Source organism: Hyla sarda, chromosome 3 (genome assembly GCF_029499605.1).
Source record: "Hyla sarda isolate aHylSar1 chromosome 3, aHylSar1.hap1, whole genome shotgun sequence".
In the NCBI taxonomy this organism is placed as follows: domain Eukaryota; kingdom Metazoa; phylum Chordata; class Amphibia; order Anura; family Hylidae; genus Hyla; species Hyla sarda.
The window spans coordinates 319835336-319862626 of record NC_079191.1 but is presented as its reverse complement, the minus strand read 5'-3'; the positions used below and the strand labels follow the sequence as shown (position 1 = coordinate 319862626).

Genomic DNA, 27291 nt, shown 5'->3' with positions numbered 1-27291 from the left:
TGTTTGACGAATTTTCGTTAAAGTTGTATGTGAAAATAAAAAAAATAAAACATTTTCACTAAAATGCTGTTGTTACCCTAAATTTTTCATTTTCACAAGGGAGAATAGGAAAAAGCCCCCCAAAATTTGTAACCTCATTTCTTATTTATTTATTTATATAGCGCCTACAGATTCCGCAGCACTTCTTCTAAGAACACACCCCATATGTGGATGTAAAGTGCTCTGCGGGCGCACTACAATGCTCAGAAGAGAAGGAGAGCCATTGGGATTTTGGAGAGAGAATGTTTCCGAAAATGAAGGCCATGTGTGTTTACAAAGCCCCCGTAGTGCCAGAACAGTGCACCCCCCCCCCCCACATGTGACCCCATTTTGGAAACTACACCCCTCACAGAATTTAATAAGGGGTACAGTGAGCGTTTACACCCCACAGGTGTCTGACAGATTTTTGGAACAGTGGTCCGTGAAAAGGAAACATTTTAATTTTCATTTGCACTGCCCACTGTTCCAAAGATCTGTCAAACGCCAGTGGGGTGTAAATGCTCACTGCACCCCTTATTAAATTCTGTGAGGGGTGTAGTTTCCAAAATGGGGTCACATGTGAGGGGGGTCCACTGTTCTCGCACCAGGGTGGGCTTTGTAAACGCACATGGCCCCCAACTTCTGTTCCAATCAAATTCTCTCTCCAAAAGTTCAATGGTGCTCCTCCTCTTCGGAGCATTGTAGTTTGCCCCGCAGAGCACTTTACATCCACATATGGGGAGGCTTTTTCTCCTATTACCCTTTGTGAAAATGAAAAATTTGGGGTAACACCAGCATTTTTGTAAAAAAAATATCTAATTTTTCATTTTCATGTCCAACTTTAGCAGACATTTGTCAAACACCTGTGGGGTGTTAAGGCTCACTGTACCCCTTGTTACGTTCCTTGAGGGGTGTAGTTTCCAAAATAGTATGCCATGTGTTGTTTTTTTTTTTTGCTGTCCTGGCACCATAGGGGCTTCCTAAATGCGACATGCCCCCCAAAAACTATTTCAGCAAAATTTGCTTTCCAAAAGCCAAATATGACTCCTTCTCTTCTGAGCATTGTAGTGTGCCAGCAGAGCACTTGACGTCCACACATGGGGTATTTCCATACTCAGAAGAGATGGGGTTACAAATTATGGGGGGCATTTTCTCCTATTACAACTTGTAAAAATATGGGTAATGGTGTTAGCTCAGCGGCATAGTGATACGTTTTGCAGAGAAGCAATTATGATTCTGTAGTTCATTTCTTCATTTTTATTGGATGCTTTTCATAGGTTTCTTACATAGTTCAGGAATAAAATACATCAGTAGGTATAAACATTCATATGCGCCGACAGAGATCAATCACACCAAAAGATCACCAGAGATTTCGGGTTACGCCACCTTACTCAAGCTTTTATAAGGGGTTCTCCACTGCTTTAACCTTCTTGGGGCAGTTAGGTAGTACTGTGGCAATATGTTATTACCCCTTTGTTTCCTGCTGGTAACGCTACTGTAGTTGGGTTATTTTTTACCTTATTTTCAAACCCGGAAGCTGGTTACTTCATTAGTTTGCTGGCTTTTTTCGACCACTGTTTTTTTTTTAGCCGCCGCCATCTTTCCATCGCTACGTCACCCTGCAGGGTGTTGTGTTGGAGGCCAGTCTGCCCCACGCTCAGTACGTGCCCGCCTCCCGCGCTGATGAATATTCCACCATCATAATTGCGGACCTCCTTCCTTTCAGCTTCTTATAAGCTGATTGCAGATTGGGCTGCTCGCGGCGAATCGGCTCCGTTGTATGGCGCATGCGCAGTTCGGGAGGGTCATCTGCACATGTGCCATTGTGTTTTCAGCTTTGGGACTGACGCGCTGGGGTATTAACACTCCCGAAGGTTTGCTAGGCGCTCTCTGGCAGATGACCCTCCCGACCGAGGATGAACTGCGCATGCGCCCAACAACGGAGCCGATTCGCCGCGAGCAGCCCAATCAGCTTATAAGAAGCTGAAAGGAAGGAGGTCCCCGATTATGACGGTGGAATATTCATCAGCGCAGGAGGTGGGCAGGCCAGCCTCCAACACAACACCCTGCAGGGTGACGTAGCGATGGAAAGATGGCGACAGCTGAAAAAAAACAGTGGTCGAAAAAAGCCATCAAACTAATGAAGTAACCAGCTTCCGGGTTTTAAAATAAGGTAAAAAATAACCCAACTACAGTAGCATTACCAGCAGGAAACAAAAGGGGTAATAACATATAGCCACAGTACTACCTAACTGCCCCAAGAAGGTTAAAGCAGTGGAGAACCCCTTTAAACACAAGTAAAACATAGAAAACGTCATTTTTTTAAACAAAGTACATTAGAAAGATTTTTTTATTTACCATAAGGAGCGCAATAGCAAAAATTTGTTTAAATGAGAGTGACCATTAAAATATTTTACTCACAACAGATAAACTTATAGGCCAATAATTTCCAGGATAAATTTTTGACCCCTTTTTGCATATTGGTACCACATTTGCTAAGCACCAGTCCTGTGGAATACTCCCTGTCATTATAGAATCTTTAAATATAAGGAATAAGGGTGAGTCTAGCACGGTACTTAGTTACCGCAGAAGTCTGGGATGGATGCTATCTGGGCCCGGTGATTTGTGTTCCCCCATTACACTCACACTATTTCTTATGGGGGCAGCATGTTCTTTTTTTTTTTTTTTTTTTCCCATTCAAACACAATGCTCTCTGCTGTCACCTCTGCTGTGTCCGGAACTGTTAAGAGGAGAAAAGGTTTGCCATAAGGATTTGCCACTGCTCTGGACAGTTTCTGACATGAACAGAGGTTGCAGTAGGGAGCACCATGTCTGACTTCCTCCAGAGAATACAGCAGCTGATAAGTACTGGAAGATTTGAGTTTTCTTTTTTTTTCTTTTTTTAAATAGAAGTAATTTACTAATCTGTATATTTTTATGGCAGCAGTTGGTTTGGAAAAATTATACTTCTCCGGAGTACCCCTCTAAACACTGTAGCTGCATATTAACCCCAATGAAAATACGACAGCAAAGAAAGACAGGAGCTGGGCCGCATAAACAACACATTTCGAGAAATAGAATATCTTACATAGAAACAGCAGCTCCCGGCATTTCAAGAAATAATTCTCTCTTTGTCAGGTTCTGAAGAACCCATTTATTATATTTACGGTGTCCACGGTTCTGCGTGTGCCCCAGCAAACACAATTTTACAATTAATAATGATGTGTGTGTGGCTAATTGACCAGAGGAGCAGGTGTATGCATAATTTTAGAAAATGGGCCTTACATTTAAAGTAATAGATTAAACGTAACATAAGCCAAAAAAAATAAAAAATACAACCGCTGAAAAAAAAAAAAGGTTGTAAAAATATGGCCAGTATGATTTTATGCTGCAAAAATACACCAGGAAAAACAGTGCGTGAACATATCCTTACCATTACCGCCAGCTAGTCTTACAGATATATAAACTGTGTTTTAAAGGAGTACTCCGGCGCTAAGACATCTTATCTCCTATCCAAAGGATAGGGGATAAGATGCCTGATTGCGGGAGTCCCGCCGCTGGGGACCCACCGTGATCTTGCACGCAGCACCCCGTTAGAATCAGTCCCCGGAGCACGTTCGCTCCGAGTCTGATTACTGGCGATCACGGGGGCCGGAGCATTGTGACGTCACGGCCCCGCCCCCGTGTGATGACACGCTCCGCCCCCTCAATGCAAGCCTATGTGAGGGGGCGTGACATCACACGGGGCGGGGCCGGGATGTCACAATGCTCTGGCCCCCGTGATCGCCAGTAATCAGACCCGGAGCGAACCCGGGGACTAATTTTTAAGGGGGTGCTGCATGCAAGATCACAGGGGTCCCCAGCGGCGGGACCCCCACGATCAGGCATCTTATCCCCTATCCTTTGGATAGGGAATAAGATGTCTTAGCGCCAGAGTACCCCTTTAATTCTATTGCTGTTAGATAAGAATTATAGTATATTATTAGAATATAAATATTTGCAGAATTTTTATGTCTATATATTAGGGATCAAACGATTATCGGTATGGCCGATATTATCGGCCGATAATCACTATTTTGGGCATTATCGGTATCGACAATTATCTTGCCGATAAGCCGATAATGCCCTGCCCCCCGCACCGCGACCGCCCTCCCGATCCGCCGCCCCGCACCGCGACCGCCCCCCCCCCCCCCCCCCGTAGTGCTGGGCGGTATACCGGTATGGATTTTTGCCCATACCGCTATACCGGTCGGGCCCCTCCGCCACCCTCCGAGTCAATAAAAAAAAATTAAACTTACCCGTAATGGGGGTGGTCCGGGCCATCCATCCTGTAGTGTCCGGCGGCATTCAGAGTGGAGGGTGAACCGGTCCGGGCTGTCCTTCTTCTCCGGGGGTCCTCTTCTCCACTCCGGTCGGGCTCCGGCCTAGTACGCTGCATAGAGGCCGCTACGCCGTGACATCAGGTGCGTCGCTGCGCATGGGCGTCACTGCGCAGCGGCGTCTATGCAGCGTACTAGGCCGGAGCCTGCCCGGAGTGGAGAAGAGGACCCCCGGAGAAGAAGGACAGCCCGGACCGGTTCACCCTCCACCCGGAATGCCGCCGGACACTACAGGAAGGGAGGATGGATGGCCCGGACCACCCTGACAGGTAGGGGGAGAGAAGCGGGTGGTGGTTGCGGCGGCGTCCTATGGCACCGCAAAAGCCACCGCAGTGCATTGATTTAAAGCGCCCGCTTTAAATCAATGCTCTGCAGCGGTGTCGAGGGGGGATAAATAGCTGATAACTTATACCGTAATATCGGTATAAGTTATCGGCTATCGGCCCTAACCTCCACCGATTATCGGTATCGGCCCTAAAAAAACGATATCGGTTGATCCCTACCATATATATCACATAGACATACTATACTCTAAGTACCCATCTTTCATAACTGTCCAACTGTAAGTGGTTAAACAACCACCTCTAAAGCACCAAAGGAGCAGCACACTTAAGACACCTTATGAAGTGACATGTATTCTCCTGACAGCGCACTCTTGCCTCTTAATAAATCTATACACAATAAAATCGCCTGATTTAGCAGTTTATGTAATCAACACTGTACATTTTGACATTTCTGTTGCTGCTCCCTGGATATATTTTGAGCGCACTCATGCATAATCCATACCGGTGTGGTTTTTATGTTCTCTCAGCTAATATCATGATCTGTACAAAATCCAATTTTGTTGATTTTTTTTTTTTTTTTTTTTCTAAACACACATTGCCTTTTATCTGGTTAGAAGAGAAATAAAAACAAACAGCTTCATTTGTTGCCTATGACAGCTCTCAGAGCGGCTTCTGAAAAATTAGAAAAAATTCACACGGGGAGAATATGAAAAGTCCTCATTTTTCTTCATCAGTGTCAAGCTGTGAGAGGCTGCAGGAAAGTTGGAATTCATTAGTACGCACTCACAGCCCTCTGATTAGTCTGTTCTCTGCAGTTTTTATTCTGTGTGTGCATTCTGTTCCACCACATCCAAGGGTTCTCCAGTAACCCTTCTCATAAAGCAAAAAGATCTGCTTGTATCTAGGAGGATATATGTCCTAGCAACAATACGGGAGACATAGAGGAGTAGCAAAAAAGGGTAGTATAGAGACACCTATTCAGAATGTAAAAATTTTAAGACATAAGACCAAGCTTTTCCGCATAGGTAAGTATGATAGGAGCTTTAAATTGGGAAATTAGATCTGATCCCTTAATGTTATGCATACACATATACATTTTAGAGGAGGGCTCTGTCCCTAGACATCTTCTCCTTTATCAAAAGGGCCGGAGATCACGTTGGTCCCTGTAGCCCGACTCCCGCGATCTCTTGCCTGGCACCCTAGCGTTCTGATTATTTATGTTCAGAATGCCGGATTTGGCCGTGAGGTCATGCCCCCTCCATTCATGTCTATGGGAGCGGCCAGACTCCCCGCAATTAAATGGGCACTGTCAGATACAAAAACTTTTGATACTTTGTAAAGCATGCAAAACCAATAGGGTTTGCAATTGCTTTCATTAGAAAATTTTCAGTATTTCATACTGAAGAAGCCAGTCAATCAACTGCCCCCCTCCCTACCTGCTTGGACACATACTAGTCCTGCTGTGTCCATGCATCATCACCTATGTCATGGACACACTTCCTTGATTGACAGCTGTGAGTGCAGGGCTCACTGCTGGAGGAAAAATCCTCCCACTGTCAGCTTGTGTCCCGCTACTGTCAGTGAGGACAAGCTGGGAGTTGTAGTTTTGCTAATGCTAGGGGAGATGTGAGCAGACAGCATACTGAGGGAGGGGGCGGAGACCTGCACAGTGAGGCCACGCCCCCTCCCTTTGAGAGGAATTCTGACTAGTGAGCTAAATTAAAAGTGTAATATAAAAATAAAGGTGCTAGACACATAAAAATTAGATGTACATGGTCAGGATTAGGTACTGAGTGTTATATTAGAAAAAAAGTTTTTTGTTGGATCTGTCGGGTACGCTTTAAACATCTTATCCCCTGTCCTTTGCATAGGGGATAAAATGTCTAGGGTGGAGTTCCCCTTTAAGGCTACGTTTACACTAGCTAATTTCCAGCCTGAAAAATTATGCCTGGAGATTCTGAGTTTGTGTTATTTCTGTAGTATGGACTGTGCACTGGAATCCGATTGACAGCACTTTATAGTTTAGAACTTACACTCGGAGATTCCGATTTTTTTTTTTCACCCTGACAGTGAAAGTGTATATTTGTGCCTATTTGGAAGTGTTGCAATAGGGGCAAGATAGAAGTTATAAGTCCACAGGAGACAAGTACCTTGCAGAACAATTCAACATTTGTGGTGCCAGCAACCAGGACGTTTATCCAGGATGCCAATTTCACATACAGAAGGAAAAACTGCAGCACTCCCTGTAGCTCCAGTAATAATCATGATTTATTTATCAATGTTAGTACAACATTTCAGCCCCCCCCCCCCCCCCCCAAAGCCTTTCTCAACCTTAGACAATCTCATTTATAAATATCTTATTAGAGAATTCTGAGTGTATAAAAGGGAGTCCATAGTGCCAGCTCTTAGCCAGTTAACCAGAAATAAGAGAGGTTAACAAAAATCATCTCTCTCTTGAGGGCCCACAATGTTGTACATTATACTGACAATATACCGGTATTTATCTAATAACAAGCTGTAATGCTCAATTCATCCTGTGGTGGAACATTTTGTGCCAGGTTGTTCCATACATTACAGCTGATCCCTTGGGCCCTGAACAGCAGGGCCATCTTATTTTTGAAGTACCCTTCGAACATATAGGGATTGAAAAAAATGGACCATCATGAATGGGACTTAATATATCAATCCTTTTGTCATTCTTCTTATATTTTATTTTATAAGCCACACTGTGCAAATGCTGCACCGGCATAATATTCCTTAATAGTGGATAAAGGGATCAGTGCAGGCCATTTTAATATGCTAGCCGCTGTAAGGGCTTATCTCACAATTAAATAGTTAGGGATGTTTTTATAGTTTCAATATACAAACATGAATTATCTGCAAGTTATTTAGCCCATCTCCCCTCATATTCCTCAAATATGATTTGATTAGCGCTAAATGAGGCTTTAGAAGGGATTTTGCATACAGATGAGTTTGTGCTGAGTTCAGCAGACCTTCCATCACAGTCTCCAGCTATAAATACCCTCACCTGTTTCCCACATGGCTTCGACTCAATTACATGAAGACACAACCAATGCTGATTAGCGGCTATTTAATTGTAGGAATAACACGATGGCGTCTAATCAGTATTCATAGCACGGCTGGTCATTTTTTCAGCAAACTATTTCCACTTTCCCAATAAAAAAGGAACTAAAAAAAAAATCCAATACTATATACCTTTCCGATACTGTCTGATGTTTCATTAGAGTACCATGACCTGAAACCTAGTATCAGTTGATTAACCATAGCGTGGGTTTTAATTCTCTTACACGTTTTCTGCATTCAGCAGCTTTTTATACAAGACCCTTTTCGTCATAATAAATTATTTTTTAATAATTCATTGACTGATGTGTGGTCTCAAGGACCTTTACTTTCAATTAAATGGATTCCATAAAATAACCAGAAAGCTTCCCACACTATTAAATTATTAGCATGCTATTCTTGGGTAAAGAGCTCACAAGGATATGGATTACATGCCAGTTAAAAGAACATTAACAGGATTGCAAAAAAATATTGCTCTGTTGAGAAAATAATATACTCAATATAATTATATTAATATAATAATTATGGAGGTTGTACAGAGGCAAGCAATGCCTGAACCTATGTACTATATAAAGCCATAGGGACTATGTATACCATAACAAGGTGCCTACACAGTACTCTGTGGGGATGTCAATGAGCTGAAAACATTGCATAGCTTAAAAAATAAAAAAAATTAAAAAAAGCACCTGCTAGGGTTTTCTTCAGTTTTTTTTCCAAGGAAGGGAATGACGTATCTGTAAAAATGCTCTTTAACCCCTTAAGGGCCAAGCCCATTTTGGCCTTAAAAGGGTACTCCAGTGGAAAACATTTTTCCTTGTATGCCCCAGAGGAAGTTCTTTTCTTTATGAATTTATGACCAAAGTGCTCTCTGCTGACACCTCTGTCCTTGTCAGAAACTGTCCAGAGCATGATAGGTCTGCTATGGGGATTTGCTCTTGCTCTGCAAAGTTCCTGACATGGACAGAGGTGTCAGCCAAACCTGCCGACTCTTCACTGACAGACATTTTTGGTGGAGAGAAGGGTCGGCCATATTGAATTTTAACTGCCCGACCGTATTGTTGTGAGAGAGATAAACCACTGTCTGGCTGCTGTTAACTCCTCCCTATAAAGAATACATGAACGTTCGGTCATGCTGACATTTCATGTGTATGAGGAAGTTAGGAGAGATAGCCATCGGCTAAACAACCGTTCAGCCAACAGCTATTGTGTATGGGCTAAAGTTTATGACCACCTTAATATAGAGCAAGCCGATGTAACCTGTCGGTTGTTTACTAACTTATACTGTCATACCTGTTAGCTCTCCTTATGTACTAAACTTTTATCAAATATTTCAAATCAGGTGTTATGAGAAGCTGCACTGTCATGTCAGGTATCAGACTTTCCTACAGAACCTATTATTAGTAAAATAAACTTTAAAAAAAAAACTACTTAAAAAATTTAAACTTGAATATTTGCCTAGTCTGCTGTCACACTTACCAACGTTTCTTCTCTCTTACCTGGAATTCTACACTGCTAAAATCTCCAGTATTTATATGAGCCACTTTAGAATTCTGTGTAAGAAAATCTTGGGAAAGTTGGAGGTTTTATCTCCCAGTATTTTATCTTTAATAATAATATTGTGTACAGCTTTTGAATTACTTTAATAATATATCATGCATTTTTTTTGTTTATAACATAGACTTGTATTTGCCTTACTTCTGTTTGGATGATCTTAGCAGATCTATCTCAATATAACTATCATTATTGGGGTGATGTATCCAATAGTGCCCCTGTTTCTTCCTCCCAATCTGATATCAGGCAAAAGACTTTCTGCATTATACCAGGTGGGACAGTTGCAAAGGACACCCACCTGGCATAGCGCAGGTGAACTATACTAATTAATAAGATGTGTACAGTATCTGCTGGACATCGGATGGTTGCCTTTGCACTGGTCCCATTTGGTGTACTTGATGTAAGATTAGTATGAATAAAAAAATCTGGAATATACAGAGATTTGCCTACCTTTGGACCAGCACAACAGAAATTAATACTGGGGTGGATGAAGGATGCAATGGTGTGTCATTTTGAATGAATGAACAAAGATTTTCTAGCATCAACCTTTTTCACCAAGTACACAGTTCACAGCTTAAAGGGGTACTCCCATGGAAAACTTTTTTTTTTTTTTTTTAAATCAACTGGTGCCAGAAAGTTAAACAGATTTGTAAATTACTTCTATTTGACAATCTTAATCCTTCCAGTACTTTGTAGGGGCTGTATACTACAGAGGAAATGCTTTTCTTTTTGGATTTCTCTTCTCTCATGACAACAGTGTTCTCTGCTGACCTCTGCCGTCCATTTTAGGAACTGTCCAGAGCAGGAGAAAATCCCCATAGCAAACATATGCTGCTCTGTACAGTTCCTAAAATGGGCAGCAAAGGTCAGCAGAGAGCACTGTGGTCGTGACAGAAGAGAAATAAAAAAAGAAAAGCATTTCCTCTGTAGTATGCAGCCCCTAAAAAGTGCTGAAAGGAGAAGTAATTTACACATCTGTTTAACTTTCTGGTACCAGTTGATTTAAAAAAAAAAAGTTTTCCATGGGAGTACCCCTTTAAGGTGTATATGTCATTTCTAAAGATTTTCAACCTGCATAGTTTTGTTAAATTAACCCCTCATAGTAGTGAAAAAGTGATTTTATTGTACTTACTGCTGTTATTGAGCCCTTAAAAGCCCACTCCGGGGTACATTGCTATTTTTTTTTATTCTTTATATGTTATGGGAAAGGACCAGAACTGGACTGTTTGCCAGTAGTACACACAGGTTCTTCCTCCTTTAGTTGTCTGGACAATCACAGCACTCTACTTCTTACTGCTATGCCAAGACATAGTGCTGGTGAAAGTGTACTGGACCCAACAGGTTGATATTGTGCTGGAATGTGGTGGCATGTGGAGGTAGAATGGATTACTGATGCACTGACTTTATAAGGTGCGCTGTTAGCAAAAATTTAAGAAACTGCTTTAACATCGCAAGTGAGGAGTTCCTCTTAGCACTGAGCTGCTGTTTCTGAGATGAGGGAAAGCCTTAATTTACCTTTCAGGCACAGTAAATCCTCTGTAGGACAGAGAAAGCCTGACAATCTTGCACACAGTAGTGACTAAGACATACCCCAACTTCCTGTTTTTTTTAAATGCTGCCTCTGTTACGTGAGACAAATTTCTCCTGACAACAGGCAGTGGATTGCGGAGACAATCACATAGACAAATGGAGGGGCATTGCTTTAAATTACAGTAGTCATTTAATGGCTGTAACCAAATAAAGCAGATCATTGCTACTGTCCTTCTATGGGTGTCCTGCTCTAAATGCTACAGTACTGGGAGTGCTTTGTTAACATAAATGCAAATGGTTTACATATAAATGAATAAATATGCACTGTTTAATATACTCGTTCTGACTCTTACCATGAGAGACTTGTAGACACATGCTTACTATGCCTACAGGCTTTATGGGCCTGGCCATATTATGTGACATTATGGCACACAGGCAGTACTTGATCATATGCCAGTCAGTCCCCAGATGACATCACTCACAGAACATCCAAGGGACTAATTTTACGATTAATAACCACCACCTTTATGTGACATGAGTGTAAGAGAATAGGAGATTGCCTTGACATACTTTGTTGCAAATACTGTACAGTGTGGCCAGAATATCACCCTCATTGTAACCTTTCTTATGTTCATTTCTTTCATAGTTCTACTTCAGTACATATGCAGCCAATAAGAAATTGTTATCAATATTAGCAGGAATAAAAGACAGGCATTTTGGTGGGAATGGATGCATAATTATTTCTGTCGAACAGATCTGTAAGAGTCCATTACTGTACTTGTCTAATTAACATTGTCATATAAAATGAATTTGGAATTCATTATTGCAAGAAACAAAGAGTGAGATAAGACAGAAGGAATAAGTGTGGCATTTAGTATCTAAATAGCTGTAGAGATGTTGATGAATGTAATTAATGGCTGTGTAATAAAACATCCCCAGTGCATTTAAAGGAAAATGTATGTTCATTCTGCGGCAGGACGTAATATAGAATGTCCGATAACATTTTGTGTCAAGTCGTGGTCCTGTGCATATTATTTATCTAGAAAGCTGTGTACTCTGGAGGCAGCCATTTTATCTGATAACCTATATAAAGTAGGCTACCTTTTTGTACATTATCCATGTGAGAAATGCCTTCTAAATATTAAATAGTCTGGGTGTGTCTTATAGTAGAAGCATTATTAGTATCCTGAAAATACAATAATTTGTAACATAGAAAAGTAATTTTCATTCTAATAACAAAGCTGTCAAAACTAATTAGGTAGCTTAAAAGCCAAGGTATTAACATTTTTCTTCGTAGACACAGTTTTGGCATGAAGTCAAATGGTCAGTGGATTGATATAATTCCATAAAGGAAATCCTAGTGACCCATCCCCTGTAGATCTTATCTTTACATGAGATGCTTTGTGACTCTGCAGCGTGATCCTGATTAGCATGCCATTAAGGAGAGGAGAGGAAAAAAAACTTCAGGGCTCTGAAGTCACATCATCACAGTACAAGTGAAACATGTTTCACTAATGCAGCCTTAATTCATTTTGTCTCTGCAGAGAGAGCAAGCTCACAATGCTACTTCGTGAGTCTCTGGGGAACATGAACTGCCGCACTACAATGATAGCTCACATTTCGGCTACTGCAGGAAACTATGCTGAGACACTGTCCACTATCCAGATTGCATCGCGGGTGCTGAGGATGAAGAAAAAGAAAACCAAGGTAAGAGATGCTTGATTACAATTACCATTGCAATGTTTTTACTGGGCAGGTTAAGATCAATTGCAATGAAGCAACAGATTATGTGATAAGTCAAAGCTCTGTTTTAGAATAGTTGAGGGAGATAGACATTAGAGCAGTATGAAATATGGAAAGATGCAGGGCTATAAGGGTCTCACGTAAGAGAAGCATGTTGCGTATACCAACATACTTTATATTCATTTAACTAAATATTTACTATTTAGCTTTACTTTTGTAAAGCAATGACCCTTATGTTTATATTATCTGTATATCTATCAAAATGTTTGGTTTCTTAAAATTTGTATAAGAATTTTTAATCAACATTACGTCTTTGGCTCCCAAAATGCTTATTTTTGCAGTGAAGTATGTTAACCTTAACTAAAACATTGTTGTATCCTTTCCCATGTACTTTCAGGATGTGTATGTTATTTTTTATTACACAAATTATTTTTGTAATTTTACAGTCCTTACACAGTGAACAATGAGGCAGTCATGGACATAACATGTAAATAGATGTTTCAATGCTTCAAAGATATGTACTTTCAAATTAGTTTGTTTTTACAATTTATTGATAGCGGTTGTGTTATATGTAAAGATAATTCTCTGTTAGCAAACCTATTATTGACATAAGGAGCCATGTTACTTTTGTTCTCATACAAGTTTGGACTTTTTTTTAATTAACAGTATACATCAAGTTCATCTGGAGGAGAAAGTTCCTGTGAAGAAGGACGAATGCGTAGGCCAACTCAGCTGAGGCCATTCCATTCGAGAAATGTGGTGGACCCTGACTTCCCTCTTCTTAGTTTATCCAGTGACCCAGATTATTCCTCAAGCAGTGAACAGTCATGTGATACAGTTATTTATGTTGGCCCCAATGGAACAGCATTGTCCGACAAGGAACTTACAGATAATGAAGGGCCACCTGACTTTGTCCCAATTGTTCCAGTTTTGCAAAAGTCAAAAACTGAAATGAAACTGGAGGATGTAAATGATGTGGCTCACAGCAAACCAGAGAGGGATTGTCTAAAATGTAATACTTTTGCAGAATTGCAGGAAAGGTTGGATTGTATTGATGGTAGTGAAGAAACAAACAGATTCCCATTTGAAGAGCTTCCCGCTCAGTTTAGTGGAGAAAGTAAAGCTTTATGCCCAAACACAGAGCCAAAAAATCTATCAGACACAAATAAAGAAGAAAGCATTTTAGAAAATGTACAATCTGACAAAGATGCCAGAGAAAATATTGTTGGACCAGCTTATAAGATACCAAGAAATCACTCTCCAGTTCCACCTGGGAATGTAGCTAACACATCTACTCCATCTTCTCCTAGGAGTGTTACAGGTAGCTGTGGAGTGCACAGTGGAGCTTCCCAGTTAGTACAAAATGCCAGCTTACAGGGAAGCAGAGAAAGTCTAAACAGTTGTGGGTTTGTGGAAGGAAAACCAAGAGCGATGGGTTCACCAAGATTAGGCATTGCCAGTCTCTCTAAAACTTCAGAGTACAAACCACCAAACTCTCCTTCACAAAGATGTAAAGTATATACACAGAAAGGAGTTCTACCTATTTCTACCCCTCCACATTCAGCAAATAAAGATCCCGGGTTACTATCAGAATCTCTCCCACAACCAGAGATTCGAACTCCCCCTGTGGGTATGAGCCCACAAATAATGAAAAGATCAATATCTAATTCAAGCAATTTGTCTTCTGAATCTGTACTTGCAGAACAGCAAGAATCTGAGGAGCCCAAAAAGGAGGTTCTTAGTACAACAATGGTAACTGTCCAACAGCCTTTGGAACTGAATGGAGAGGACGAGTTAGTTTTCACTTTAGTTGAAGAGTTAACAATAAGTGGAGTCCTTGACAACGGTCGTCCAACTAGTATCATCAGTTTTAATAGTGACTGTTCTGTGCAGGCTTTGGCTTCTGGTTCTAGACCTGTAAGTATTATAAGCAGCATAAGTGAGGACCTTGAATGCTTTTCAAGCCCAGCACCTGTATCTGAAGTCAGCATCACACAATTCTTACCCCTTCCTAAGCCTGGACTAGAAGAAAAATGTCAAGAAGGTGGAAGCAGGAGGTCTTCCATAAGCTCTTGGTTGAGTGAAATGAGCACAGGTAGTGATGGCGAACAGTCATGCCACAGTTTTATTGCTCAGACATGCTATGGTCATGGTGAAGCATTGGCGGATCCTCCTATTTCTGAATTCACAACTGCATTGCAGAATATTAGTGCGATGTGTGCAAACAAGAGACAGCAGCCAGAAATCGACAAAGTGCTCATTCAGTCAGAAATGGTTGAAGCCATTCAGAATAATGCGCCCCCTATAAATACCTGCAAGATTTCAGCAGTAGGGAAAACCACAGTCACTATATCAAATACCTCAAGTCTGAATGGCTGTGAAAACTACATTCCAATGAAAACAAACATTACAGTTTATCCCTGCATTGCAGTGAGTCCTTTTAAAGCTCAGGAGACTGATGATTGCCTGCCAGGATTAAATCTGCCTGAAAAATTGTCGCAGTCTGTAGAAAACAATTTTGGAGACTGTAAAATAGAACCTATATTTGATGATCCTTGGTTAAAACGTGAAGATGATACCAAAAGGGAGAAAAATGTTTCAGTTGATGGACAAATGCCTGAAGCTGCTAACTGCATAACCGACCATGACTTGTATAGAAAACAAAGTATGACAGACAGATTAAGCAGTAGCAGTGGCGAAGGCAGCATCTCCCCACTCTCTGAGAACCTTAAGAGAGTTGTTGATGGGTGTGAAATGGCACTAACCACACATAATCTAGTTCATGTAAGTGATTACTCACAAAGAAGCAGCCTTTCTAGAGTGTTAGAAAGAACCTATAAGCAGGAGGAGCAGGAAATGATGAGCTATGACTTTGAAAACAACAGTGCTGGCTCCGTTAACCCACTTCAGATATCTAGATCTACTTTAGAGAGACGAGTTGCTTCTCCTAAACATTGCATTCTTACTCGTCCCAAAGGCACTCCACCTCTTCCACCAGTAAGGAAATCAAGCCTCGATCATAGGAATAGGGCAAGCCCTCAGCACACTGCAAGCAGTCCATCAAAGTACTCTCTTTCTTCTTTACCCAGTCTTCCAGATGAACTTAATGGCAAATTGACAGGATTTAGTATGGATACCAGAAGCAACAGTAGTAGCAAGCTATTTAGTGCCAAACTAGAACAGTTAGCTAGCAGAACAAATTCTTTGGGAAGATCCAATGGAAGTCACTATGAATGCTTGTCTTTAGAGCGAGCAGGAAGCCTTTCATCAGTTAGCTCAAGAATGATTCTAAGTAAAGATAGCACTTTGCCCAGGTCCGGGAGAAGTCTTAATCGAAATGTCATGTCATCTCCAACTAACACCTCTCAATCAGCAGGAGCTTCTCCAAAAGCTAGCCCTTCAAAGATATCAGCAGTAAGCAAGCTACTTCTTGCCAGTCCTAAAGCCCGCAGCCTTTCTGCCTCTGCAACCAAAACCTTGAGCTTTTCTACAAAGTCACTTCCACAGTCTGTTGGACGAAGCTCAAGCCTTCCTCCAAATGGGAAAAATATGTCTTGGTCAACGCAGTCTCTCAGCAGAAATAGAGGCTCTGGTCTTGCTTCCAAGTTGCCCTTGAGAGCAGTTAATGGAAGGATCTCAGAGCTACTCCAAGGTAGCACAGGAAGTCGGGGGGTGCACTCACATGGAAATTCAGACTCAGATGAACGTGGAGCTCCTCATACTGAGGAGAAGCCCACTGTACACACGTTGCCATCCCCATATAGCAAAATTACTCCTCCACGAAAGCCACATCGCTGTAGTAGTGGCCATGGCAGTGACAACAGCAGTGTTCTCAGTGGCGAGCTTCCACCTGCAATGGGCAAAACTGCACTTTTTTATCACAGTGGTGGCAGCAGTGGTTACGAAAGCATGATGAGAGACAGTGAAGCCACAGGAAGTGGTTCTTCTGCTCAAGACTCTATGAGTGAAAACAGTAGCTCTGTCAGTGGGAGGTGTCGAAGTCTTAAATCATCAAAAAAGCGATCTAATTCAGGTATGGTTCAATGGACTTTTGTCATTTTAAAAATTTTGACCAAATTTGTAATTTATGGACCTTTTAACATTTCTAGTGTAAAACAGGCTTGTTGCACACATTTCACATTGCAGCCATAATAGTAATGACCACATGCTTGTTTTAATGGGAATCTTTTATTTTTCAACCTGTCACTTTCACGCCACTTGAACCTCAAGTCATTAGGGTGGTCCTTGGCAGCTTCTCCCCGCCCCACCATTCTTGATTATCAGGTATCTTCTGAACCATCTATTGAATGTATATGTTGCAATTATTCCCCAGTAATACCTCTGGAAGGCCAAAATATTCTGATGTATAGACATACGGTAGCATGCATCACCCATAGGCCCAACGGATAAAGGGGTGTTCCGGCTTTATACATCTTATCCCCTATCCAAAGTATAGGGGATAAGATGGATGATCGCAGGGGTCCTGCCGCTGGGGACCCTCGCGATCTCGGTGCAGCCCCTGGCATTCTGTGCCGGGCTCTGCCTCTGAGACAAGGACGTGACATCATAGCCATGCCCCCTAGTGACGTGCATGGAGGAGGCGTGACTTTACTAGGGGACGTGGCCGTGATGACACATCCCCGTCTCGGAGGCAGCGCCCGGCACAGAATGCCGGGGGCTGCATTGAAATCGCGGGCGTCCCCAGCGGAGGGACCCCTGCGATCATACATCTTATCCCCTATACTTTGGATATGGGATAAGATGTATAAAGCCAGAATACCCCTTTAAAAAAAAATGTATACTGCACAGTAAAGGTTTTTTTTTATGGTGTGTTCCACTGTAGAGTAAAGCACAGACTATGATGACAAATGCCAAAAGGATATTCTTGTAAGAGACAAGAAGCCTTATATGCATCAGCACAAATACTGGGTGAACATATGACAATGAATGTATAAAGATATTATTATACACACACTAACTCAGGGATTATGTTACATAGGACTGAAATGGTACTGTAATATAGTCATCAGCCCTTTACCCTTTGTATGAATCAGCTGCTTGTACATTGCTGGTGTTGACATCACTGCAAGAGAAATTGATTGGAGGAGCAGCTGGGAACCATAAAATTGTAGCTGTATTAGTAATCAATAGCCCACAGAAAGGCTATGAGAAAATGGCATTGGATATAATTAAGCAATAAAATTGATTGCACTGGTTGTAAGATACTGTACTGTGCCTGCATTATGCTATAGCCATTGTAGATAAGGCAATTTGTCTTTCAAAAACTGATGGAATACAGTACTGCATAACGCCAATGAAAATCCATATTGCTTAGAGCCATCACTTTTTTTTACTCGGATTATACTATACACTAGTTCTAAGGCATTTATTCTGTGAAATATATTGCTACTATCGTTTATATAAACATTTAGTAGATAAGTGTAATATCAGAAATAAGCATGTGACAACAGTTAATATAAAAATTAAACACATTTATAATATATGTTTATTAGCTTTTGAACTCCTGTTAGACTAGAAAAGTTATAAAGAGAAATAACATTTAAATTTTTTTAGTTTTTTCGTTACACAGTAGTCTGTATCGTTCCCTCTCTGTCATAGACAGGACCACAGATAGGAGGAAGGCCAGACTACATAGCCAGGCATTATTATCTAACTTTTTATTATTTTTCTATTATTTTATTATTATTCTACTGTCAAGCAAAGGTCAAAAACTAACAAAAAGTATGGTACAAAAATGTGTTTATTTTTAGGTTAACCAGCAATATATGATAGGTAGTTTTAAAGGGGAACCTTTATTAGGCTGGGTTCACACCACGTTTTTCAAATACGGTTACCGTATACGGTTTTCCGCTAAAAAACGTATGGCAAAAACTGTATGCAACCGTATACAACCGTATGACTCATTAAAACAAATGACAAATTAAAACGTATACGTTTTTTCCCCTTACGGTTCTATCCGTTTGCATCAGTTTTTGCCAACGGTTTTGCTATTTTGTTGGAATTAGTTTTCCAGCAATTTAATAAAGTTACTATTGTTCTATTGAAATTCCAATCTGTGCATGTGTCAACTCCAAAATTGGATTAGAAAAATCGTGTGCAACCGTATTCTGAAATTCTGTGTACGGTTCTCATAGACAACAATGTTAAAAGAACCGCATACGGTTCGCATACGGTTTTCCAACCGGAGGCAAAAACGTGGTCGACAGCGTTTTTGCCTACGGTTGAAAAATCGGCAAAACCGTATCTGAGGCAAAACGGATGCAACCGTACACAACATTTGGAATACGGTTTACAATGCATTCTCTATGCATACGGTTTCGGATACGGTCGTATACGTTTTCTTGCGGAAAACCGTATACGGTTACCGTATTTGAAAAACGTGGCGTGAACCCAGCCTTATACAGATTAAATACTGGATATTTTTGATAAGGCAATGAACTACATCATCACAGTATATCATAGTATATTACATTACAAGGGCATTTTTTGCTACAAATTATATTTTTGTTATTTTCACATAGTTGGCTCGTAAATTTTATACTGGTATGTGTACAAATACACCGACTACAAAGATACAAATACCCAATATCAGAGGGGGTAACACACATAAATACCCCTATGTACTACTAGGATATGCAGTATTGGAAAGTATAAGGTCTTCAAAAACAGCAGTGAACTACAACACCTATACTTGAAAAAGCTGTAAACAGACACAAGTAAAGTGCAAAAAATTACCATCTTTATTGTTTAAAAACAAAGGACACACATATTGAAAACAGAGATGTGGCAACTGAAAAACGGGGCATCTCCAAGACTACCGGTGGTATTCAATAGTGCTAGTCGCATATGCATGGGCATACAAATCACTGACATGGCGTCTCCTGGCTACACTTTTGGCGTATACATGTGGGTATCTGACCTATTGCACTATAGGTGGCTTTTGTGTATTTTGTGCACTTTCAATTAATTTGTAGCTCTTGGTGTAACTTGTGGATACCTGCCGTATTTGTACCTATATTTTGGACTTTACTTGTGTCTGTTTACAGCTTTTTCAAGTATAGGTGTGGTATGTGTATGAGATTGACATTTTACTGATATTGCAGCATTTATGGTAAAAGAGGACATCATGTCATTAAAAAAATACCCCTGAAATTAATTGTATCCATTTCCATGCCATCTTTAAATTGTCATGTACTCTTTTCATTTAGTTATTACTACAATATGTCCTAGTGAGGAAGGGTAAAAGGAAAAAAGAAGGTTCTCGGAAACAACTTATGCGCCACTTCTGCAAACCTGGCAGATCAATAGAAGGGATTTTAAGACATGAAGGCATCATTGTTAGTATTTAGCATTTCAGGAAACTTTACAGGCTTGTCAATCAGCCTACAAACCATTGAAAGATTATTGATATATTTAGCGAGAATTTTCTGATTACTACGTTGTTATGCACTGTGTGTTCTGACATGTTACTATGTTATATATTATAACAAATTGTTCTACAGTAGCTCTCCTGTGGAATTAGATCGGCAAGCCTTTGCTTGTGCATCCTTGTGCACCCATGCCCATGAGTCTGTTTCCAATTTGGTTGTCCTTTCTTGGACCATTTGGGTGGGTACTAACCACCATATACTTGGAGCATTCCACATGCTGCTTTTTTGAAGATGCTCTGACCCAGTGATCTAGGCATCACAGTTGGGCCATTGTCAAAAAGTGCTTAGATTCTTACAGTTGTTCATGTTTCCTGCTTCTAACGCAGCTTCAAGAACTGGTTGTTTACATTGTAATGAGATAATCAATTGTATTAATTTCACCTGTCAGTAGATTTAATAGGGTTTAATAATTGATCAGTGTATTTTTAGACCCTAAATTGAACTAGACTACATCAGTTTTTGGCTGATTCATGTATTTCCAAAACAAAAATGCCACACAATAAAATACCTAAAATACCTCCTGATGGAGCCCATTTATTTTTTTACTGTCTTACTGAATGTTTAAGTTTTATTCACACACACAACTCCAACACAGTGGATACATGCTATACACACACACACAACTCACACTGTGAATACATTCTGTATACACAGCTCACAAAGTGGATGAAACCATATCCCTACACAAATGTATACCGCAGACCATAGATGTGACTTTAAAATAAGTCCAGATCCCAGACTAACCAAAAGACTCTCTAAATTAATCACCATTAGACCTTTAAATAAATCAGAAATGACAGGACCAGACACTTATATTAATTCAAACTATTGGCTACACCCATAAATTAGTCAGGCCAGTTTCCAAAATGATATAGATAATATGGAGAGGCTCCTGTCTGTCTGACCGTCACTGAAGACCTGAGCAACCCAACAAACACCTATACCTAAGGTGTAAAAATAGGGAAAATATGTTAAAAGAAAAAGAAAGCCCCATTTTTTTTAACACAGTTTCCAAAATGAATCAGATCTCAGATATTAAAAGAAAAATTCAGACCCTAGACCAGATGTCTCCTTATACTCATCACAACTCACTCCATTGTTCTCTACTTCTCCAAATGCCTGCACACATATGGTCCTGGTGCAAGCCAGGACCCAGTGCAATGACACCTAGAACAGAATCTGGGAGTGAGGAGCAGTGAGTTAAGAAACCAGCCATGCTCATTGCTGCCAGAACCTTCTATATATAACACTCAAGTTTCAGAAGACAGGAACCCCGGTGGATGTGGATCTGCTTGACCTGTGTGGCAGATGATTTGGACCGTACCAGGGAGCGGAGTTTAAGGTGCCGCTGGTTTTCACCAGAGCCCGCCGCAAAGCGGGATGGACTTGCTGCGGCAGGCAGCACCCAGGTCGCTATCCCTGGGACGGCTCGACCACACAGGAGGCTGAGGAGATGCGAGGCATAGGAGGGATAAGGCAGCTCGTAGTCTGGATAGCAGAAGGTCAGGGCAGGCGGCACAGTTGCGTAGTCAGGACGTAGCAGGAGGTCAATAGGCAGGCGGCAGACGAGCAAGGTCAGGTCACAGAGCAAAGAATCAGATACACGGCAAAGCAGAAACAGGAATGCTTTCTCTCAGGCTCAAGGCAACAAAGATCCGGCAGGGGAGTGAGGAGGGTGGAGGAATATATAAATGAGACACAGGTGAATCACACTAATGAGCGCACTGGCCCTTTAAATCTTAAAGCTCCGGCGTGCCCTAGGGGACGGGGGCGTGCCTGAGCAGTGAGGCAGAGGCTGGGGCAGGAGAAGCACCAGGTGAGTGACAGACTGGGGCCCGCATGCGGGCGTGTCCCGCGATGCGAGTCCCAGCCCCGCTGGCAGCAGCAGGTAACGGGACCATGTGCTGATGGCCAGGGTGTGCGGCCGGAGCGTATAACGTAACACTATACTGCGTCAACTGTCTAACCGCCTCCTTGTATACACTAATTCTTAGACAGTATAAACTTAGAATGTGCCAAATTTATCACAGTGGCTCATGCTGTTTAATAAATGTGCCACATCTTTCAACTCTCTTTTCACTTTATACTGCCTATTAGTTTATGGCATTTTATCTAGTGTCAGCATTTTGATACATTGCACCACATTTCAGACCCCTTTTAGTAAGCCACACTTTATTTAAAAAAAGCCACACCTTTTTTAAGTTTTACACACAATACTCATTAGTGTCTATAATACACAATAAATGTGGCACAAGGTATATACACCAATTTCAAATGTATTGTATGCCCCAAATTTTGGCACACTTGCAATATTAAATACGAGCCATTGTTGAAGAGTATTGTAACATTTATATTTTTTAGACTACATTACAGTTTCTCCATTATAACTTTATATGCTGGCTTGGATATTGTGTTCTATATACGGTATGACAGACAGCTGTGTTTCTTGTACAAAATCTATGCTGCAATGCTGAATTACCATATTCACTCTAATGATAAACATGAAGTTTAATACAGTTATGACCTTAGGGAACGGAATAAACAGCTAGTTGCAGATATGTTGGTATTAGATTAAAAAAACATGAAGGTTGCGCATCACATTTGAAGGCTACAAACTGACATAAAGGCTACTCCCTGTGTGCACTTGTTGTTTCTTTAGGCTTTTGGCAGGGACTGAAGGCAATACCTGAAGGTTTGACTGTATGATGCATTGATAATACTAAAATATTACTAAATTACTGTATATTTCCTAATATCTGACATCTACATCTCAAAAACATCTATTATTTTGGCCATTTGGATCAAAAGTAAAATATATGTCAGTTATTTAGGTACCTGAAAAGTACACACTGGGGAGATAATGTAGGGTAGAAGAGTCCTCCATGCCATGAGAAGTATCCTTATCTTACCTTTGGCTTCAAAGTAATTTAGCAGTGAGATAGGAAAAGATCTCAGGGGCTGGAATTAGTTCAGATCTGAGATGATGACCGGTGGCAGTATGACAGGAAAGAATCAAAGGCAACAACTCCCACAGCCCATCCATTTCCAAATGGGATTTTTTTTCCATTATGGGAAATCATAAAAAGGGCATGTCATTTAGGAGAGGAGATCACTATCTCCTGTGCCTTGTATACTGCACTCGACAATTCATAGTGCTCCAAAGATTATGGCGGTTAAGATACGCTCATCTCAGGTCATGCAACCTTGTCCAGCTTATTTATGACTGTTGTGACCAGAAACATTTCTGACATAAATGATCACCATATATCAGTAGATGCCCCTGCATGGAGACTTCCACTGACACGAGGGGTCATTCGGAAGCTCTAAATCTATGTTTAACCCTTCAGAGGAGATTTAATACATCTTTTTGTTCAAAAAATCACAAACATTTACACCTACTATGAAGGCTTTTTTTTCTACAATATTGACCGGTGGACTATAAAGTCATGATTAAGCTTTCAATTACAATTCCATCAGGAGAACCTCAAGTCTTATTGTAGTTCATCCCATTGCTACTTTTGTAACAACGTTATTAAGAATGTTTTCATTTAATGAATCCATAGAAAAGATACCGGTTAAGTGTACTGAATTTCAATGCAAGAATTCCTTGTTTGTGGACGCTCTGGATATAAACAGATACAGTAACGCCTTTAGCAAAGCGCTCAGGGACAGGATTACTGCAGAACATATATTGCAAAATGTGCACACATTCTGTTTTATCCCATACATCAGCTCCGAATGATTCCTACCATGCCAGCACAATGCTTAAATCTACAATAGATCAATATATCTATCTTTATTTTTTCTTTTGATCATTTTGCTAGAAGTATCTGTCGGTTGTTGATGACAATAAATCTATGGCCAACTTTAGCCATATACCCGGTGATAAATAAGCTGCAATGCAGCTATAGCCTTTAGATTTTTACAATTGTGATAGAAAATTTACATACGTTTTTTTAAGGTTCCTTTAAAACAGGGGTAGAGGCTGGATGAGGCTGGGCCACATGCGCCCCTCACATATAATGCCCCCATCATGCACACCTCACATATAATGCCCCCATCATGCGCCCCTCATATATAATGCCCCCCATCATGCGCCTCTCACATATAATGCCCCCATCATGCGCCCCTCATATATAATACCCCCATCATGCACCCCTCACATATAATGTCCCCATCATGCGCACCTCATATATAATGCCCCATCATGAGCCCCTCATATAATGCCCCCATCATGCACCTTTCACATATATAATGCCCCATCATGTGCCCCTCACATATATAATGCACCCATCATGCGCCCCTCACATATATAATGCCCCCATCATGTGCCCTCACATATATAATGCCCCCATCATGCGCCCCGCACATATATAATGCACCCATCATGCGCCCCTCACATATATAATGCCCCCATCATGTGCCCTCACATATATAATGCCCCCATCATGCGCCCCGCACATATATAATGCCCCCATCATGTGCCCCGCACATATGTAATGCCCCCATCATGCGCCCCGCACATATATAAAGCCCCCATCATGCGCCCCTCACATATAATGCCCCCATCATGCACCTTTCACATATATAATGCCCCCATCATGCGCCCCTCACATACACAGTACAGACCAAAAGTTTGGACACACCTTCTCATTCAAAGAGTTTTCTTTATTTTCATGACTATGAAAATTGTAGATTCACACTGAAGGCATCAAAACTATGAATTAACACATGTGGAATTATAGACATAACAAAAAAGTGTGAAACAACTGAAAATATGTCATATTCTAGGTTCTTCATAGTAGCCACCTTTTGCTTTGATTACTGCTTTGCACACTCTTGGCATTCTCTTGATGAGCTTCAAGAGGTAGTCACCTGAAATGGTCTTCCAACAGTCTTGAAGGAGTTCCCAGAGATGCTTAGCACTTGTTGGCCCTTTTGCCTTCATTGGGTTCAGGTCCGGTGACTGTGGAGGTCAGGTCATCTGGCACAGCACCCCATCACTCTCCTTCTTGGTCAAATAGCCCTTACACAGCCTGGAGGTGTGTTTGGGGTCATTGTCCTGTTGAAAAATAAAGGATGGTCCAACTAAAAGCAAACCGGATGGAATTGCATGCCGCTGCAAGATGCTGTGGTAGTCATGCTGGTTCAGTATGCCTTCAATTTTTAATAAATCCCCAACATTGGCACCAGCAAAGCCCCCCCACACCATCACACCTTCTCCTCCATGCTTCACAGTGGGAACCAGGCATGTAGAGTCCATCCGTTCACCTTTTCTGCATCGCACAAAGACACGGTGGTTGGAACCAAAGATCTCAAATTTGGACTCATGAGACCAAAGCACAGATTTCCACTGGTCTAATGTCCATTCCTTGTGTTCTTTAGCCCAAACAAGTCTCTTCTACTTGTTGCCTGTCCTTAGCAGTGGTTTCCTAGCAGATATTCTACCATGAAGGCCTGATTCACACAGTCTCCTCTTAACAGTTGTTCTAGAGATGTGTCTGCTGCTAGAACTCTGTGTGGCATTGACCTGATCTCTAATCTGAGCTGCTGTTAACCTGCGATTTCTGAGGCTGGTGACCTTATCCTCCACAGCAGAGGGGACTCTTGGTCTTCCTTTCCTGGGGCGGTCCGTATGTGAGTCAGTTTCTTTATAGCTCTTGATGGTTTTTGTGACTGCACTTGGGGACACTTTCCACCTAGAATATGACATATTTTCAGTTGTTTCATACTTTTTTGTTATGTCTATAATTTCACATGTGTTAATTCATAGTTTTGATGCCTTCAGTGTGAATCTACAATTTTCATAGTCATGAAAATAAAGAAACTCTTTGAATGAGAAGGTGTGTCCAAACTTTTGGTCTGTATTGTATAATGCCCCCATCATGCGCCCCTCACATATATAATGCCCCCATCATGCGCCCCTCACATATATAATGCCCCCATCATGCGCCCCTCACATATATAATGCCCCCATCATGCGCCCCTCACATATATAATGCCCTCATCATTCGCCCCTCACATATATAATGCCCCATCATGCTCCCCTCACATATATATAATGCCCCCATCATGCTCCCCTCACATATATAATGCCCCCATCATGCTCCCCTCACATATATAATGCCCCCATCATGCGCCCCTCACATATATAATGCCCTCATCATTCGCCCCTCACATATATAATGCCCTCATCATTCGCCCCTCACATATATAATGCCCCATCATGCTCCCCTCACATATATATAATGCCCCCATCATGCGCCCCTCACATATATAATGCCCCCATCATGCGCCCCTCACATATATAATGCCCCCATCATTCGCCCCTCACATATATAATGCCCCATCATGCTCCCCTCACATATATATAATGCCCCCATCATGCTCCCCTCACATATATAATGCCCCCATCATGCTCCCCTCACATATATAATGCCCCCATCATGCGCCCCTCACATATATAATGCCCTCATCATTCGCCCCTCACATATATAATGCCCCATCATGCTCCCCTCACATATATATAATGCCCCCATCATGCGCCCCTCACATATATAATGCCCCCATCATGCGCCCCTCACATATATAATGCCCTCATCATTCGCCCCTCACATATATAATGCCCCATCATGCTCCCCTCACATATATATAATGCCCCCATCATGCTCCCCTCACATATATAATGCCCCCATCATGCTCCCCTCACATATATAATGCCCTCATCATTCGCCCCTCACATATATAATGCCCTCATCATGCGCCCCTCACATATATAATGCCCTCATCATTCGCCCCTCACATATATAATGCCCCATCATGCTCCCCTCACATATATATAATGCCCCCATCATGCTCCCCTCACATATATATAATGCCCCCATCATGCTCCCCTCACATATATAATGCCCCCATCATGCTCCCCTCACATATATAATGCCCCCATCATGCTCCCTTCACATATATAGTGTGTCAGGTGACGCCATCACATGCACCGCACAGGACGTCAGCGTCCCTGTGTCCTGCGCTGCGGATGCGATTGCGTTCACCCCTACAGGAAGGCTCGTTATAGGCTGCAGCAGGGAGATATAGGTACAGTAGGCACACGTGTGTGAAGTCTTCCGGCATTTAACGCTGCTTGCCCGAAGCAGAGCTAAATACCTGAAGAAATCACCTGCCGGGCGTGCGGGCCGCAAAATTTCGTTCAGTGGGCCAGGAGTTTGAGACCCCTGCTTTAAAACATCTTGTTGATTA

General features: G+C 41.5%; 1 protein-coding gene across 1 annotated transcript in view; it reads left to right on the top strand.

The window, feature by feature from the left end:
* The window catches only part of KIF26B (kinesin family member 26B), a 405428-nt gene that overhangs the window by 366511 nt on the left and 11626 nt on the right, over positions 1 to 27291 (top strand). Inside the window, exons 11-12 of the mRNA XM_056567177.1 lie at positions 12388 to 12550; positions 13253 to 16619. Coding sequence (XP_056423152.1) covers positions 12388 to 12550; positions 13253 to 16619 — 3530 coding nt within the window. The remainder of the gene's footprint in view (positions 1 to 12387; positions 12551 to 13252; positions 16620 to 27291) is intronic.